We start from the raw sequence: 18278 nt of genomic DNA, 5'->3' as shown, positions 1-18278 counted from the left end.
AAAGAGTGAAAAAATAGTTTATAAATATTATATGATCTGGCAAAATAAAAGTATGATTAAACAATCAAGAAGAAAATAGAATAAATTGATTAACTGCCACATAGATGATAGGGTATCATTTAAAGTTAACAAAACAAATAATATATGCCTAAGTAAGGCAAAGGGGGCATAAAGGAACTCTAAAATATATTTTTTATAGACTACTAAAGGTATTAGTATAAAGACCATTAGTAGTTAACACTGCTATATAGTATATTTGAAAGTTGTTGAGAGTAGATCAAGAGTTCTCATCACAAGAAAAAAATTTTTTTCTATATTTTTGTATCTATATGAGTTGATGCATGTTCACCAAACATTGTGGTAAACATCTCACAATATGAAACTTAGTGCTGTGTCAATTATCTCAATAAAACTGCAAGAAAAAAAAAGACCATTGAGAAAAATATATGAATTTTCCTAAATCCCAAAGAAAATAAAAGGAAAAAATAACAGATCACACTAAGAAGTATAGTAAATACAGCATAATGCACATAGTAAGTATAATAAAATTATAACATAATCATTATGCAGACATAAGACCAATCCTATCAGTCAATAATAAAAATATTTCAGATTGCTTTAGAAAGGAAAGACCAATTCTATGCTTGATAGAAGAAAAACAACTACAACAAAGTGATTCAAAAAGCTTAAAGCTACACAACAGCAGGATGGGCATTGTTTCTGCAAACAATACAAATAATCAGAAAGGAGGAATGCAATCCTGGTAAAGATAAGGCAGAATTCAAGCTAAAAATTATTAAAGGAGACAAAAATGACATTTTATAATGCTAAAGCCACAATTCAAAATGAAGTTATAACAGTTGCAAATAACTATGCAACAAACAACATAAAAACCACCATCATGAAACAGAAGATGGAAGGAGAAGTAGATGGAAATGCATTAAGAGGGACACTAACAAACCACACTCTGTCCAAAGCACGTCAAACAAACCAGAAATTAAGTGTATAGATGATCTCAAAAAGATAGTCAGTGACATAGGTCTAATGAATGGATACTGAGTTTCACATCTCAAAATAGAGATTCACCTTCTCATATGCACAGGGAACGCTCCTGAAAACTGATAGTTTTAAGTTATAGTTCAAAGACTAAAATTATAGTTATAATAGTTATAATAGTTATAGTTATAATAGTTATAATAGTTCAAAGACTAAAATTCAATAAATCCGATAAAGAAGAAATTATACAAAAAAAAAAAGAAGAAATTATACAAATAATATTCTTTGATGCAGTGTACGAAGACCAGAAATTGATAACAGAATCAAAATTAAATGCTTCTCAGCCTAAAAAAAACATTTTTTTAACTTTTAAATAACTCTTGGAAAAACAAACATAAAACCAAAATTGCAAAAATTCTAAAAAATAATATTAATGGAAACATTACACATTAAAATCAAGGGGGTATAACTGGAGTAATGATCAGAAAAATATTTATAATTTAAATACTAAGAGCAAAAAATAGTGAAAGAATGATAATAAATAAATTTAATTCCCAATTATGAAATATAGAAAAATATAAGAAAAAAAGAAAGAATATAGATTAACAAGTTTAAAAAACTGGAAATATCAATGAAGTTAATAATTAAATTACAATGTTAGATCTTTAAATAAAAAACAACATAGTAGAGAAACCAAAAGCTTACATAATCACACAAAAAAGAGTAGAAAGGGAAAGTATAAATATTCAAAGAAACAACAGAATAATCATTGAAACAGAAAACTTTTTAAAAATCATGAGAGGAATTTGCATAATTTGATAGAAATCACTTGAAAAATCTGGATGGAATGGCTAATTTTCTAAGAATATGAAGTTTATTATCATTGCTTAAGCCAAGAAATTTTCATGTAAGAAATAAGAGGAAGTTATCAAGGAAAAAACTCAACAAAAATGCACCAGGCCCAGATGAAGGAAAAACCCTGTAGTGTTTGACTTCAACTGTAACTACCAATAACAAGTCATTATTACAAAATATATAATATCATGAATGAAAGGACATTACAAATCCTACATCAAAAGGACAAGAATAATGCAACGTTATAAACAAAATATGGCAACAAATTTGAAAATTGAATGAAATGGACTATATCCTTGAAAGGTACAAATTACCAAAATTTAATTGAGAAGAAAGAGAAACTCTAAATAGACCAATATTTAGCAATGGAATTGAATTAGTAATTAAAATCTTCCTCACACCCACAAAGCCCAGGTCCAAATGGCTTCACTAATGAATTGTACCATATAAGGAAGAAATGATACCAATTCTATAAAAACTCTTTCAGAAAACAGAAGACAGTATTATTTTGATATCAAAGCCATACAAAAATATCACAAGAAAACTACTGACCATATATCTCATGAACATAGACACAAAAGTCTTTTAAAAAAATATTTCCAAATTGAATCCAACAATATGTAAGATTAATAATATAAGATGAACAATTGGGGTTTATCCTAATAATGCAAGTTTGACATAACATACAAAAATCAATGTTATACATCATATTAAGGAAATAAGGGAGGAAAATAATATAATCAACTCAATAAATGTAAACAAGGTTTTTGATGAATTTCAACACCTAGTCATAATTAAAAAGAGAAAAAACGCTCAAGAGAATAGTAATAGAAAGGAATTTCCTCAACTTGATGTAGGGTTTCTATATAAAACCAGCAAGTAACACTGCTGAAAGACTGAACGTTCTCCACCTTGTCAGAAACCAAGGCAAGAAAGTACATTCTCACCACTTCTACTCAATATTGTATTGGAGAGCTGGGTCAGTGCAATAAAACTATTAAAATAAAGTCATATCAATATAAATTGGTATAGTAGAAGAAAACTGTCTTGATTTGCAGACAGTATGATCATCTATGCAGAAAAGCCTAAGGAATTTACAAAGAAAGTTGCAGGAAATGATAAACAGATTTAGCAATATTGCAGGATATATGATCAATATGCCAAAACAAATTGTATTTTCATATGCTAGCAACAAACAAAAATAAATTAAAAATAAGCTATTCGTAAGAGTATAAAAAATAAAATACTCGGGTATTAATTTAACAAAAGACATACAAGACATGTACACTGAAAACCACATAACATTGCTGAGGTAAATGAAAGAAAACCAACATAAGTGGAATGATATGCTGTGTTGATACTTCCCCATCCTGAATAGGGGCTGGATTTGTGGACTTGCTTCCAAATGGAATGTGGAAAGGAAAAAGCAGTAACTTCACAGTGGAGAAACCTGACAAATATATTTGGCCCTTGAACAACACAGGCTTGAACTACAGGGGTCCACTTATATGCGCTTTTTTTTCAACAATAAATAGTATAGTACCACGTGATCCCTGGTTGGTTAAATCCACGGATTTGGATCCATGGATACAGAGGAACCACACATACAGTGGGCCAACTTTAAATTATACTAGGATTTTCAACTGTGGGGAGGGTCAGTGGCCCTGACCCCCGCGTTGTTCTTGGGTAAACTGAACATGGATAATACCATAACCAAGGGACCAAGGTTAAAATACCAATGATCAGACATATGGATAGTATTTACTCTCTAATATGATGAGAAGGGCACTGACCTTTGTGTTATCCTTCTCTGCCACTCCCAAAATAATTCCAGTCTAATCAGACAAACCCAAATTGAGTGACATTCTACAGAAAACCTAACACTCTGCAAAACTATCAAAGTCATAAAAAGTAAGAAAAGACTGATCATCATGGATTAGAGGCATGACAAAAAAAAATGCGATGTGGTGTATCCTGGATTGGATCCTGGAACTGCAAAAGGGCATTAGAGGCAAAACTGATGAAATCCAAATAAAGTATGGAGTTCCATTTACAGCAATTTGACAATATTGATTTCTTACTTTTGACAAATTAAATTAACATCAGGAGAAACTGGGTAAGGTGTATAAGGAAACGTCTCTGTACTATTTATCTACAACTTTTCAGTAAATCTAAAAGTATTCCAAACTAAAAAGTTTCTTTAACAAGTTTCAGAAGGCGTTTTTGGTAAGAAAATTTCAAGCTGATACTAAAGCTTATATGAAATTTATATCGACCTAGACTATTACAATTTTAAAAAGTAAAACAAATTTAGATGCTTATACTAACTGATTCCCAGATTTAATTTAAAGTTATGATAATCAAGACAGTGTGTTGTTGACAAAACGATAGAGATAGAGATGAGTAGAACAAAATCAAGAGTCCAAAAATAGGTTCACACGTATATTGATTAATTGATACTTGGCAAAAATGCTCATGTAATTCAATGGGAAATGATAGTCTCTTCAATAATTTGTGCTGGAAAAACCAGGTCTCCAAAAGGGAAAAAAAAGAACCTTAACTTTTACCTCACACCATACATAGAAATTAAAATCATCAAAATGGATCATAGAGCTAAATTTGTAAGCTAAGATGATACGGTTTTAGAAAATATGATGTTCTATATGTGCATTTAGAAAATTTGAAAATATTTTCTTTTAGAAGAAAAGATACGAGAAAATCTCTGCCCCTAAGTTAGGTAAAGATTAAATAGAACACAAAAGGCATGAACCGAAAAATATTTTAAGAAGTGAGACTTCATCCGGAGTAAAAACTTCTTCCCATCAAAAGACACCATTAAGAAAGAAAGGCAATCCAAAGGTCAGGAGATAATTCCCCCGACCAATGTATTCACAGATACATATCTGATGTATGTATTCACAGATACATATCTGATAAAGGACCAATATCCAGAATATACAAAGAACTCTTAAAATTCATCAATAAGAAGACAAACCACCCAAAGTTTTTTAAAATGGTCAAGTGTTTTGAATAGATACTTCACAAAAGAAGATATACAAATGGCCAACAAGCCCATAAAAAGATATCAACACTGTCAGTCATCAGAAAAATGCAAACTGAAACCACATGAGATGCCATTATGTACCAACTACAATAGCTAAAATACAAAATATTAAGTGTTGGCAGGATGTGGTAAAACTGGAATTCTCTTGAGTTGCTGATGGCAATAGAGAAGAATGAAACCACTTTGGAAAACAGTTAGGAAACTTCTTAGGAAGTTAAATATACATACACTCACCATACAATCCAGCAATTCTACTAGGTATCAACCCAAGAGAAATGAAAACTTGTTCAACTCAGATGTGCACAAGAATATTCATATCAACATTATTCATAAATGCCAAATATAGGAATTCAAATGTTCATCAGCTGAAAGATGAAGAAACCAACTGTCATATATCCATACAACTAAATACAGTATGATTATATTTAATTGACATTGTGAGAATGGTAAAACTATAGTGACAGAAAGCAGAGTCCCCAAAATTGCATGAGACAATTCCTTTGAATGAATGAATCAATTAATCAATCCCCATCCCTCCCTGTCCCTTGCCCTTTCCCTCACCAACACTCCCTTACCCCTCTATATATAAATATATATATATATATATACACACATGAAAATATAAATATTTATTTTGATATATATGGTATATAAATATACATTTATATATTGACAAATACATTATAAATAATGTAAATACACACACACATACACACATCCTATTAGTTTTGTTTCTCTGGAGCAACCTTGACGAATACACAACCAAATACAGTGCACAAATCTTGATTGTATCAGGTGAAAAAATAGCTATTTAGAAGAATTTTTGAACAATTAGAAAAATTTGAATATGGGCTCATATTAGAAAATAGTATTGTATTGATATTAAATCTCTTGTGCATCATGATGGAATTAAAGTTTTCTTAGGAGATATAAGCTAAAGTGTTTAGGAGAGAAATGCACGGTGTCTCATTTACTTTCCAGTGGCTCAACAAAAAAAATTATAGAAATAAATGTTCATATATTTATTAGGTTCAATTTTCTGTAGGACTGAAAAATTCCAAAACAAAAATCTGGATGGGAGGAAGAAAATAGATTTTAATACGGTCAGAGAAAATTAGGTATGATTCATTATCCAAAGATTCCAAAAAGGAATTATAAACTGTGGACTATCCAGACAAGAATATTATTCAGTACTAAGAAGAAATGAGCTATCAAGTCATGAAAAGACATGGAGAAGGCTTCCCTGGTGGCACAGTGGTTAAGAATCCGCCTGCCAACATAGGGGACACGGGTTCAAGCCCTGATCCGGGAAGATCCCACATGCAGCAGAGCAACTAAGCCCGTGTGCCACAACTGCTGAGCCTGCGCTCTAGAGCCTGCGAGCCACAACTACTGAGCCCACGTGCCACAACTACTGAAGCCTGCACACCTAGAGCCCATGCTCCACAGCAAGAGAAGCTACCGCATTGAGAAACCAGTGCACTGCAACGAAGAGTAGCCCCCACTCGACGCAACTAGAGAGAGCCCACACACAGCAACAAAGACCCAACGCAGCCAAAAATAAATAAATAAATAAATTTATTTTTTTTAATATAATAATAATAAGAGGGAGGAAGGAAATTTTTGGAGGTGACAGATATGTTTATGGCATTGATTGCAGTAATGGCTCACTGCATATACTTACATACAAACTCACCAAATTGCCTACATTAAATATGTACAGGTTTTTGTATGTCAATCATACCTCAATAAAGTGTTTTTTTTAAAAAAGTTCAAAAAGGCACCTTAAGGCTATGTTCAAATCAAAAAATAGGCAGTAAACGAATTCCTTATTGAACACTTATTCCTTTATCTTACTCTGTCTCTACCATACCATTCTAAGTAGGTAACATTTACTCCATTTTTGAAATGGAGAAAACTGAAGGTCAAAGAATTTGACATACGACATACAGCTAGTTAGGAAAAGTCATTGAGAGGTGGAACTCCAACTCGCTTCTATTCTCTAAACTCTACCACCCCCAAAAAAGTATAATTTCATTTCTTGGGGCACAGGGCCTTTTGACAACAGAAGACAAAGAAAAATTAAATTAGATGAATCCCTAATCTGCAGGTAAGGAGAAGAATCTGTGTTCTCTAACACAGAGAAACTATATTATAAGCTCCATGAGAGTTTTGTTTTCTTCTATATGTCCAGCACCTAATAAATATCAATAAATATCTGTTTAATCAACAAAAAAATGGGAAATAAAATACAAAACCAGTGAAACATAATTGACAACAACACATGACTAAGCTCTTGAAAATGGGCCCCCATATTTTACATTCAGGAAGTACTATCTATAATCTTTAAGGAATCATTGATATTTGGAGAACTTTCATAACCTTTAAGTGAAAAAATGGACAATGTTTCCAAAGGAAGAGAAAACATCTATAGACCAAGAAAATTTGGACTGAACTTCTGAGCAAGTTTGGCCTTCAAAGTGCTGACCATTAGGAAAAATGATGACATCTCTAAATCCAATGCTTGATCAAATGGTCTCGGTGGTTGATGGATTTACACAAATTCTCTCCTTAGGGATCAAAAAAAACAAAAACAAAACAACGTACAATAGGACAATGATGTGTATTGTTGGCTCATTCTAGATACACTGACTTGAATACATATACCTACCTGATGTCTTTTTATTTAATAAGCCACACTATAGAAAGCCTGTTTCTATTTGATAATTGACCCAAAAAAGTTTCTTTATGTAAGAATAAGATGATGTTAACCCACCACTGTAAGGGCATGTGCCTTTGAGTTTTTTCAGGACTGGTGAGTATTTGGCACTTTTGCTGTTCTTCTTGCTCTAATTCTCCCATATTCACACCACACAAGGTGTCAGGGTTAAAGTTGAAATTGTTAGGGTTAAGGGTTCCGTCCCTACTCTCTGAAAAAGAATGTAATCCCTTGGGAGACACAGCTAAGTACTTCTGCCTCTAATCCACCAAACAAATCCATCTGAATGGCTCATCAAAGACACTCAACCTTCTAATATCCTGGGATTTTATTTCCAACACAGAAGAATTCATGATAGACTCAAAATAAATTTAGAATCATTTTTAAATTACACTAAAACAACTTTTAGTTCATTCATTTTATACCAATGTCATACATTAAAAAAGTCTAATATCTGTACATTTTTCTCAAAAGTTACAGAAATCTTTTTTTTTTTTTGTAAATACCTTGTAACCAGGGCTACCCATTAATCCATCCTTTCCATGTCTTCCTGGTTCTCCCTGAAAAAATAAATACAAGTATTTTAATATATTTTTTGCGCTAATTTTTCTTTTTAAAAGAAGATAGTAGAGGTTACATTTTATTTAAAGTAAAATACTTAAGAACTTTTTCTGTCAAACTCACAGCACGTCCAGGAAGGCCAGGAAAACCAGCATTCCCCTTTTCACCTTTTGCACCCTGTATTAAAAATAAACACTTAAAAACAATCCTTACAATAAGGCTTTAAAATTCCAACTCGAACTTAAATAGGAAAGTAAGCTAACTTCCTTATGGAGTGACAGAATTCATAGAACCACAGCTTGCATTGACCCTGCAGCTTTCAGCAAAGCATTATTTTACCAGGACACAACATGACATTGAGGATAAGATGGATGCAGAATTACAAGCATCTAAACACAGAAACCACTACTTGGCAAAAGTAAAAAGCAATGAGCATCTTAAATATAAAGAGACTAAACATTTCCTTCAATGTGAAAAAATAGGATTCTCAATGGACACTGTTAAACAGCTATCACTTCCAAGGAATCTCTCTGTAAACATTTTTAAAGTTCAGAAGGCTCAATAACACAAAGTATTCTTATAGAATACCATGCATAACAGTCAACAGTTATTTTTCCATTGTTCTGAATAAATCCCCTGAGAAAGGTGAACAAAGCTAATTGCTACAACAGTGGGCTGGGACTGAAATTCAAATTTTCTATTTCCATTGTATTGAAAATTCAATATGGATACTTTGTTTTGGGATCTATACTTCCCTTTTTGCCATAAAATCCAGGTGATCCTTTATCTCCTTTGGGACCCATTTCACCCTAAAAGATAAAAAAATAAATCCTGAATTTTAGAGAAATTAATATTTTAATTTCTCTAAAATTAATATTTCACTTATATATTAAAGAAAAAACAATTCCAATTATAAACAACAGAGTTTAATATGCCCACATCAAAATAAAATAGAAATAAATTATTTAAAGTTTGTTCAAAAAAGTCCGATTTCCCAGGCTTTATAACCAAAAGCAAGGAAAAATCAGGGCATTTGTTACTATAACAGTGCCTTATAGTAAAAGGTTTATAGTTAAGAGAATTTCTATATAATGAAAACTACTCATCAATTTTTAAATACTATAAGATTTATGGGGGCTTCCCTGGTGGCGCAGTGGTTGAGAATCTGCCTGCCAATGCAGACAACACAGGTTCGAGCCCTGGTCTGGGAAAATCCCACATGCCATGGAGCAACTGGGCCCGTGAGCCACAATTACTGAGCCTGCGCGTCTGGAGCCTGTGCTCCGCAACAACAGAGGCCGCGATAGTGAGAGGCCTGCGCACCGCGATGAAGAGTGACCCCCGCTTGCCGCAACTGGAGAAAGCCCATGCACAGAAATGAAGACCCAACACAGCCATAAATAAATAAATAAATACATTGTGTATTATTAAAAAAAAAAAAAAAAAGATTTATGGCTGAAAATTTTAAAGGAAATTTGTAAAAGCTTTATGTAAACTATGATTATTAATCTTAACCCAGTCATTTACTTTAATATACTTAAATTTATATATCAACACTTATTTATAACCCATTTATAACATAAAGTACTTTCAATTTGAAATAAAATACGGCATTGCTTAATTTTAAGAAGAACAGATTTCTTCAACCTTTGATCCTGGCATTCCACGAAGCCCAGGAAAACCAGGAAGTCCACGGTCACCCTGAAAATAAAACAAATTAATTAAAGAAAACACATTTCAGTCTAAAAAAAGTCAACATATATTCTTCCACCTCATTCTTGTCAAAATTCATTGGAAATAAATCTGCAAACTGTTCAGTGCACATCTACATTAAAACCCTATCTCTATGAAAGACCAATCCTCATTTATATCAGGGTTTCATTTATAATCAGAGAAGGAAAGTATTTGGGGCCAGGGGAATCTCATCAGCAATGCTGACTCCACCCTTAGAGAGTAGCCACCTATTCTAAAAATATTTAGGCTCTTACAGTGGCAAGGCCTAGGAGTTAATAGAAATGATCAAGTGCCAAGACTCTGTGGAGAGAGCCATCCTCTGAGGTCCCAGCTCAGTGAGGACAAACCCTGAGCTGAAGGTCTCAAAACACTCTAGGATTCTGTGGAATTTTCTTCCAATTGCTGATCTTAGGAAATTGTTCATAGTAGGTATCTATCCAGATGAGTTTATGAAGAGGAAAGGCCATCTCTCCAAAGGAACAGAGATGGAGAAAATCACAACAGCTTGATATTTAGTGGACATTGTTTTAAGACTTATTTCTGTGGGACATACTGGGTGCTATTGCCTTAGCTTCAAAAATCTTAATTGTCAAGACACAGTTAAGAGAAGCCCAATGGCTGGCACAGCACTTGGGTCAATTCACTTTTATTTAGGCAAATTAAAACATTACCTACAAACAATTCATGATCTTCTTAGCTTGTCTGGTAGGGAGAGAAGAGGATGTGACCAGTTATCTATGATGGATGTAATTCTTAGAAATCTTAATTTAATGAGGGTTATTTATCCACAGATTTTAAAGAGTGACACAGTTATTCAAGGCATAGAACCCTTCAAAGGCAACATTACTACTCCATTTTCAGTTTCCAGCACTATCTAATAAATTAATGGTGAGAAAACCACCTGCACTAACTCAGGCTGAATTGAGATGAGCAGCTGAAGGCCAGGTAGACTAAGATACACCTTGATAAGATGGAACTTAGCTGGGCAATGAGTACTTAATAAAAGTACAGGAGAAAGGGGCAAAGCAGGATTCCCTTTAAGGATGAACCAAGTCCCAGCTAAGACTTCCCTTCTCTGGCTACAGTTTATAGAAGACACCATCTTCAAACCTTATTTTCCTGGAGATAAGATAAACTCATCTCAGATGAACTGAAAAGACCAGGAGCATTAACCCACATTGGAACCAAAAAAATATATAATCTGGACAAAGCTACCCACATAGTCATAAGCAAGATTTTTAAGTAAAATAAAAGGCACAGCATCCATGTTAACATACAGCAATGAAACGGGGGAGGGGCAGAGAAATTTAGCAAAATGCTTGGAGAATACTAAGAAAATACCTACAAAATACAAAACATGAGAAAGTGTGACCCAAACACAATATACTCAGTCAAGTTGTGTCCAAGGTTTAAAAGTAATGGGTAGCAAATAAGTGGTAAATTTTAGCCAACATCTATCTACAATAGGCACGTAACATGAAAGACAAAAAAATGCTCTTGTGTTGGCCATTGAGCCATTGGATCATCAGTTACTGCAGTAAAATGTAGCCTAAGTTAATTAATATAAAAATTGGTATACTAGGAAAAAAGAGGCTGCCAAACAATAACATTAAAAAATACATTTGGCAATGGCTTTGGGACTAGGTAGTGGGCAGTGAAAAATAATTTTTGGAGGTTGGAAATACAGTGATTCATGGAATGCAGTGGTGAACAATTGATTTAAAAAAACTTTGCTTTTAATAAACTGCAAAGGCAAATAATGCATCCAATAAACATAGCTAAAGAACTGAGAAAAAAAGAATGTTGGTATCATGAATCAATTAGTGTTGGCTGTATTTGACAAGGTAACTATAAAAAAGATGAGCTCAGAAAAGAATCGGCCAGTTTGCAAGTCATAGTTAGAAGGCATAGACCAAGTCCCCAAATACTGGGATTGGGAGGATACACCTTTTTTTTCTCATCTCTGACAGGTAAATAATGAAACTGGAGAAGGCCTTTAAAAGAAGTTCAGTCGAAACTCAGCCTCTGGGAAGGACCAATCAAGAGTGTGGCCATAAACACCATTCTCAAATTCTCTAAATCAGTTAAGGTGGGTCCAAAACATTCTCTGAAGATGGACATAGTGGCTCAAGAAAAAGAAATTATTAATTATTAATAACTAATTAATTAATGTAGAAAGGGCCATGACTAAAACAGGACTGTGGATGATGTTACTGGCTGGAATCTAAAGTCAAAGATACAAAATTACAAATATGTATTTTGCTGTTGAGAGAATTATTCTTCCAAAAGAGCCACAAACCTGGACTAAGAGATTGTGACTGTTTGAAATTTAAAAACAATGTTGCCCACTATTTTTAATGTTTTTCTAGCCAGTTTTGACTAGCCTATGAGTTTAGACAAAATATAAAAATAAGAGAGGTAAAGCCTAGAAGGAAGAAAACAAGTTATCTTTATTTATGATTACATGTCTAATATGCCAACATACCTAATACCCCTGAAATAATTAGTATGAGAAATCAGTTAATTGCTGTCTTAAAAATTAATATACAAAATAGTTTTTATATGTATAAACAATAACCAATATAAAAATAGATTAAAGTAAAAGTTCCACTTATAACAGGACCAAAAGAGATAAAAATTCCTACATATAAACTTAGGTAATATTGAGAACCAATAAAAAATAAAATTTTAATATTGTTCCATTGAGTTTTAAGTTTGAAATAAAAAGAAAGATAAATCATAATCTTGAATAGGAAAATTCAGTATTGAAATTATGTCAGTGCTTCTAAAACTAATCCATAAATTCAAAGGAATCCTAATTAAAACATAAATAGGAATTCCCAAAAAAATTTGAAGAAAAGATACTGAGCTTTATCTGCAAAAATAAACATGTAAGAATAGCCAGGAAAATTTTGATCATAAAGAATAATGAGGAAGGACTAGGCCTGCCAGTATTAAATCATATTATGAAGTGACAATAATTAAAACTGTTTGGCAGTGGAGAAGACTAGACAGGTAAATGGAACAGAAGGGAAAGCCAAAAACAGCAGACCCAAATGAGAATGGAAGTTTAGTGATAATGATGGTTTTTCAAATAAATGAGGAAAAAAGTGAAATTTCAAAAATACTGTTTAGCAACTGGCTATCCTTTTAGGAGAAGAAAGGGGAAAATATGAATACTCATCTAACTTTACTCCAAATATCAAAAATTTTAAGATTAAAATAATAAAAATTCCAAAACTCAAAGCAGGAGGAATTATATTCAAAATGTTAGAATGTTGAACCTTTCTATACAGATACAAACATAGGAGAAAAGAAGTAAAACTTATATATATATATATATATATAAATAGTTAAAATTTCTGTAGGTCTAAAATTCGAAAACCCAAATCAAAACACATAAGCCAGAAAAAAATACTTTCACACAATTTATGACATGCACATAAAAATCAATTTTTAAAAAGATGAACAGCCAGTAGGAAAAAATAAAGGATATAAATAAAAAGCAAATTACAGAGAAGTAACAATATTTCCAAAAATCATATGACAGGTACTTTATACCTTATTCACTAATAAAGGATTGCAAATCAAACCAGTTCCATTTTTAACATATACTGATGAAAATCAGAAATTTAATGAAATTCAGTGCTGATAAGGGTGTGAAGAAAGATATTTCACACACTTGTTGGGGGAGTACACACTTTCTGGAAGGTAAATAGGCAATTTGCCTCAAAATTTAATTATGAATTTAACCCTTTGGTTCTCTAATCAGTTCCACTTCTGGGAAATTTTCCTATGGATATACTCAGAAAAAGTTACTGAGAAATACATACAAAGATGTTCATACAGTCTTGTTGATAATACACACACACACACGCACATGTGCGCACACGCACACGCACACGCACACACACACACACACACACACACACACACAGAGTACAGTAAGGAACCACAGCCTCCCTAAGTTAGAGGTTTCTTAAATCGGGTAAGAACAGCCCCTATAAGTCTGTATCTATGTTTAACCTTCGGTTTACAATTTCTTTCATGAAGCCTTTTTGAATTTTCAACTTTCCTCTCAACTCCTAGAGTTTTATTCAACTCTCATCTTTGGCACTTAACATTTACTCTCTTAAAATAGTTACTTTGTATATGTTCTGTGCTTTATTAGACACCAATCTCTTTGAAAAAAAATCCATTCTTGATGCATTCTTATTTCGTCTTAGTAGACATGATTATTATTTATCAATATTCAGATTCTCTCTACTTCTAAGCATATGGGGAGGCGGAGGGAATCACGCTTTCCTGACTCTTGAAGTTGGTGTGGTTTACAAAATTTGCTCTAGCTAATTAAAGATGAATGGAAGTGGTTTATGAGCCACTCTTTGATTCTCTAGGGACCTGCTACTGTAATTAGTTAAAACCTAGAGGGTGAAACTTTTGTTAGCCTGAGTCTGCTAATAAGTGTGCAGTTTGATGAGCAATAAACCTTTTTTGTTTTAAGGCATTGGCATTTGGCATTTGTGTGTTATTGCAACATAACCTACTCTATCCTAGCTGATGTCTCGCTTGTGATTAATGATAATTTACTGAATATGCAAATACTTTCATTTTCTAAAATATAGTAAACACTCTTGAGTCCTCCAAGAAAATTCCAATAAAAAAATTACTTTGAGGAGTCACACTCTTGATTCCCACTGAGTTTACAAGAGATTAGAATAAAAGAGAATCCAAGATTTGCAGTAAGTTGGTTCCATTTTCCCCAGGTTACCTCGAAGCTTCCTGACTGATAACAAGCCTTTGATGAGCCTGCCAATCTCACAGGTTGATCTAGAGTCTCAGTCTCCAAAGTTACATCAAGATTATTTATTTGAGTAGCAAGAGAATATGAAAACTAATATTTTAAAAATCTCACTCTTTCAAAATTTCTCAGTGTGTCTGTGTTTTCAATGCACATAATCCTTTATTCAGTAGCACAGCATATAATTCATACATATATATGGGACTACATGCCGCAAAGACTTTCACTGCAAAGATTTTGCAGTTTAAAAGTTTGATGATCTACAATCTACAGAGAACTATCCCTCCTCCCTTGAGAGAGTTTTTTTTTCTTTCTTAAAGCCTCTATCTTTGAGACATGGAGGAAACATCTCACAGATACACATGCAAAAGTAAGACCATAAATCCACTATCATGGCACAATCAGTTCAAACCATCACTCATCTAGCCAACCTCCTCCTCCCTCCCCTCCTCCCCCGCCTTCTTCCCCCTTCTCCTCCCCCCCCTCCCCCTCCTCCTCAGCTGCTCACAGGCATTGGGCCTTCTCATGGTGCAGGCATAGAGAAAAAGAGGAAGAAATCACACTGTTAAAAACAATTCTGGCCAAAGCAGAAAAATATGGTGAAAAGAAAAGAAAAGAAATCCAGACTGAGATCCAGACATTTTATTTCAACCCCTGATCCTTGAGTAACTTCAGGCAGATGACTGAAGTTCCTCATTTCTCAGTTTCGAAACTGTACAATAGGGTTCATTTACTTTACAATTAATGTAAAACGGGCAGAGCATGACTTACTCTACTAACCTCATAGGACTTTTTGAGAGGACGGCATGTGATAGGCAATGCATGCGGATAATATCCACACAAGACATGTCTAAAAATAAAACAGAAAAACGTACACACAACAGGAAACCCCTACAGCACCCAACATGTCAAAAGCCTTACACATCTTCCTGTTCCTTCTCTTCTCAGTTAAAAACCACTAAGTGTCACACAGGACCAGGACAAATAATGATTTCCTGGGAAGTGTTTAAATCTACTAAAATGTTCCCTCTCTAACCCCTTGGGTTTGGGCATCACCATTGGACTACTCAGGTCTAGGAAAAAAGTAGATTCCTAAGCTCCTAATATACGGTCCCTGCCACAGTTTATCAAGGACCATAAAACAGAGCACACCCAAAATGAAGATGAGAAATAAGAGTTTAGAACCAAGATGAAGCATCCTGTAAAAATTCAATAAAAGTTGTAAGTTTCCCAGTGATGCCAGTAGAGAAAAAGGGAACAGGACAGAAAGCATCAGAGCAGCCAAGAAATGAGGCAGGACATAGAACGAATGGTTCATCACCATAAACTGAGATGTTGAATCCATTATAGGGCCCTAAAAGAAAAGAGGCTGAAAGATCAGAAAACAATCAAAACTTTGCAAAAACATCCACAGAAGTAGTGAAAACCTGAGCACACACAGGTCAGCACCACATGGACAGACAGAGGGATGCTCAACAAAGCCTGACTTTAGAGAACATTTTGGGAGGCCCTGCTGCTTTGGAAGAAAAGCCTCTGAGGAAAGGAGGTAGGAAAGAAGGAAAAGGTGGTACCCACTCCTTCCATAAGAAGGAGGGAAAGTTTTCTGAAAAATCCCTGCTTGTAACAATTTCACAATTTCTCCAGATTCAGATGAAACAAAATATTTATTAGAAAAAAAGAGTGTGTAGATATGTATTTAATAATATTTTATTATTTATTATGTGAATTATACCATTAATTATACCAATATATCAATTATTGCTATGCTTATCACAAATATGTATATATATTTGACACATACATTTAAACTTATATACATTTACATTTAATAATATTACAATAAAAAACTCAAGGGAGGAGTGGAAGATGTGGTACATATACAATGGAATACTACTTAGCCGTAAAAAAGAATGAAATAATGCCATTTGCAGCAACACTAGAGATGATCATACTAAGTGAAGTAAGAAAGAAAAAGACAGATATCGTATGATATCACTTATACGTGGAATCTAAAATATGACACAAATGAACTTATCTATGAAACAGAAACAGACTCACAGACATAGAGAGTAGACTTGTGGTTGCCAAGGGGGGTGGGGCAGGAAGGGGTTGGGAGTTTGGGATTAGCAGCTGCAAACTATTATGCAGAGAATGGATAAACAGCAAGGTCCTACTGTAGAGCATAGGGGAATATATTGAATACCTTGTGATAAATCATAATGGAAAAGAATATGAGAAAGACTGTATGTGTGTATATATATGTGTGTGTGTGTGTATAACTGAGTCACTTTGCTGTACAGCAAAAATTAACACAACATTGTAAATCAACTATGTTTCAATAAAATAAATTTTTTAACATCTTTATTGGAGTATAATTGCTTTTCAATGGTGTGTTAGTTTCTGCTGTATAACAAAGTGAATCAGCTATACATATACATATATCCCCATATCTCCTCCCTCTTGTGTCTCCCTCCCACCCTCCCTACCCCACCCCTCTAGGTGGTCACAAAGCACCGAGCTGATCTCCCTGTTCTATGTGGATGCTTCCCACTAGCTATCTATTTTACATTGGTAGTGTATATATGTCCATGCCACTCTCTCACTTCATCCCAGCTTACCCTTCCCCCTCCCCGTGTCCTCAAGTCCATTCTCTACATCTGCGTCTTTAGGACAGGAATAAAATTAATTTTTTAAAAAAGAAAGAAAAAACTAGTGACACAGAAGAGAGGGGCTAATGAATAACACAAAGTAATGGAGAAGGATGAGACCCAGAGCACAGAGGAGGGCTGGACATTATACATGGACAGTTCATCCATATTAACAGAAGAGACGGTAGAGTATAGGTACACACACAGCAAAGAGGGTAAGTGGGGTGGGAAGAGGTTTAGGGAATTCCTGTCTGATTGCTTCATAAGGGGCACTTCAACACTGTGAGAAACAATAAGGGATAAACGAAAGATATTTTCAGAAACATTTACAAACCACCATCATCATCATCATCGTCGTCGTCATCATCATCATCATCACTAACTTACAGTGTTTAATTTTGGCCAGGTACATGCATGATTTTATTTAGTCTTTACAGCAAGGCTATGAAGAAATACTTATAGTCCCACTTTCTAGATTTGGGAAACCAGGTTTAAAGAGATTAAGAAGTATGACTAGGAAGGTTAAGCAGTCTGAAATCAGGGCACAGCCTGGAATCTGTCACTGCATTAAGCCTCCCCATCCTGCAAAACACACACACATAACCCCGTGTTTGGGTCATGGTGCTATCAGAAAGCTACACGGGTAGATTACTCTCTCTATTCGAGAAATAAGAGAAAGATGGCCACTTTCCTAAGTTAGTTCTATTTCTCCCTCTTATGTCATTACTGGCTTTGTTTTAATTTTTTTAACTTTTTTTTGTCTTCAGGAACTCTGCAAGAGATAAAGCCACTAGCACGTTAAATTCTTTACATATTATTCCCTAATAACCCTTTTCAGCTTGGTCCTTTATTACTGTTCTCTCAACATATATATTGGAGTTCCTTGATTATGACCAACTA

At 33.9% G+C, this 18278-nt stretch overlaps 1 protein-coding gene across 1 annotated transcript in view; it reads right to left on the bottom strand.

Annotated features, from left to right (window-relative positions):
• Nucleotides 1–18278, bottom strand: part of COL21A1 (collagen type XXI alpha 1 chain) — a 129885-nt gene that overhangs the window by 58763 nt on the left and 52844 nt on the right. Inside the window, exons 12-15 of the mRNA XM_007471192.1 lie at nt 9843–9896; nt 8953–9004; nt 8319–8374; nt 8141–8194 (exon numbers count right to left, since the gene is read on the bottom strand). Coding sequence (XP_007471254.1) covers nt 8141–8194; nt 8319–8374; nt 8953–9004; nt 9843–9896 — 216 coding nt within the window. The remainder of the gene's footprint in view (nt 1–8140; nt 8195–8318; nt 8375–8952; nt 9005–9842; nt 9897–18278) is intronic.

This window comes from Lipotes vexillifer, unplaced genomic scaffold (genome assembly GCF_000442215.2).
Source record: "Lipotes vexillifer unplaced genomic scaffold, Lipotes_vexillifer_v1.1 scaffold302, whole genome shotgun sequence".
NCBI classification, from domain to species: domain Eukaryota; kingdom Metazoa; phylum Chordata; class Mammalia; order Artiodactyla; family Lipotidae; genus Lipotes; species Lipotes vexillifer.
This window is presented reverse-complemented; position numbering and strand designations above follow the sequence as displayed.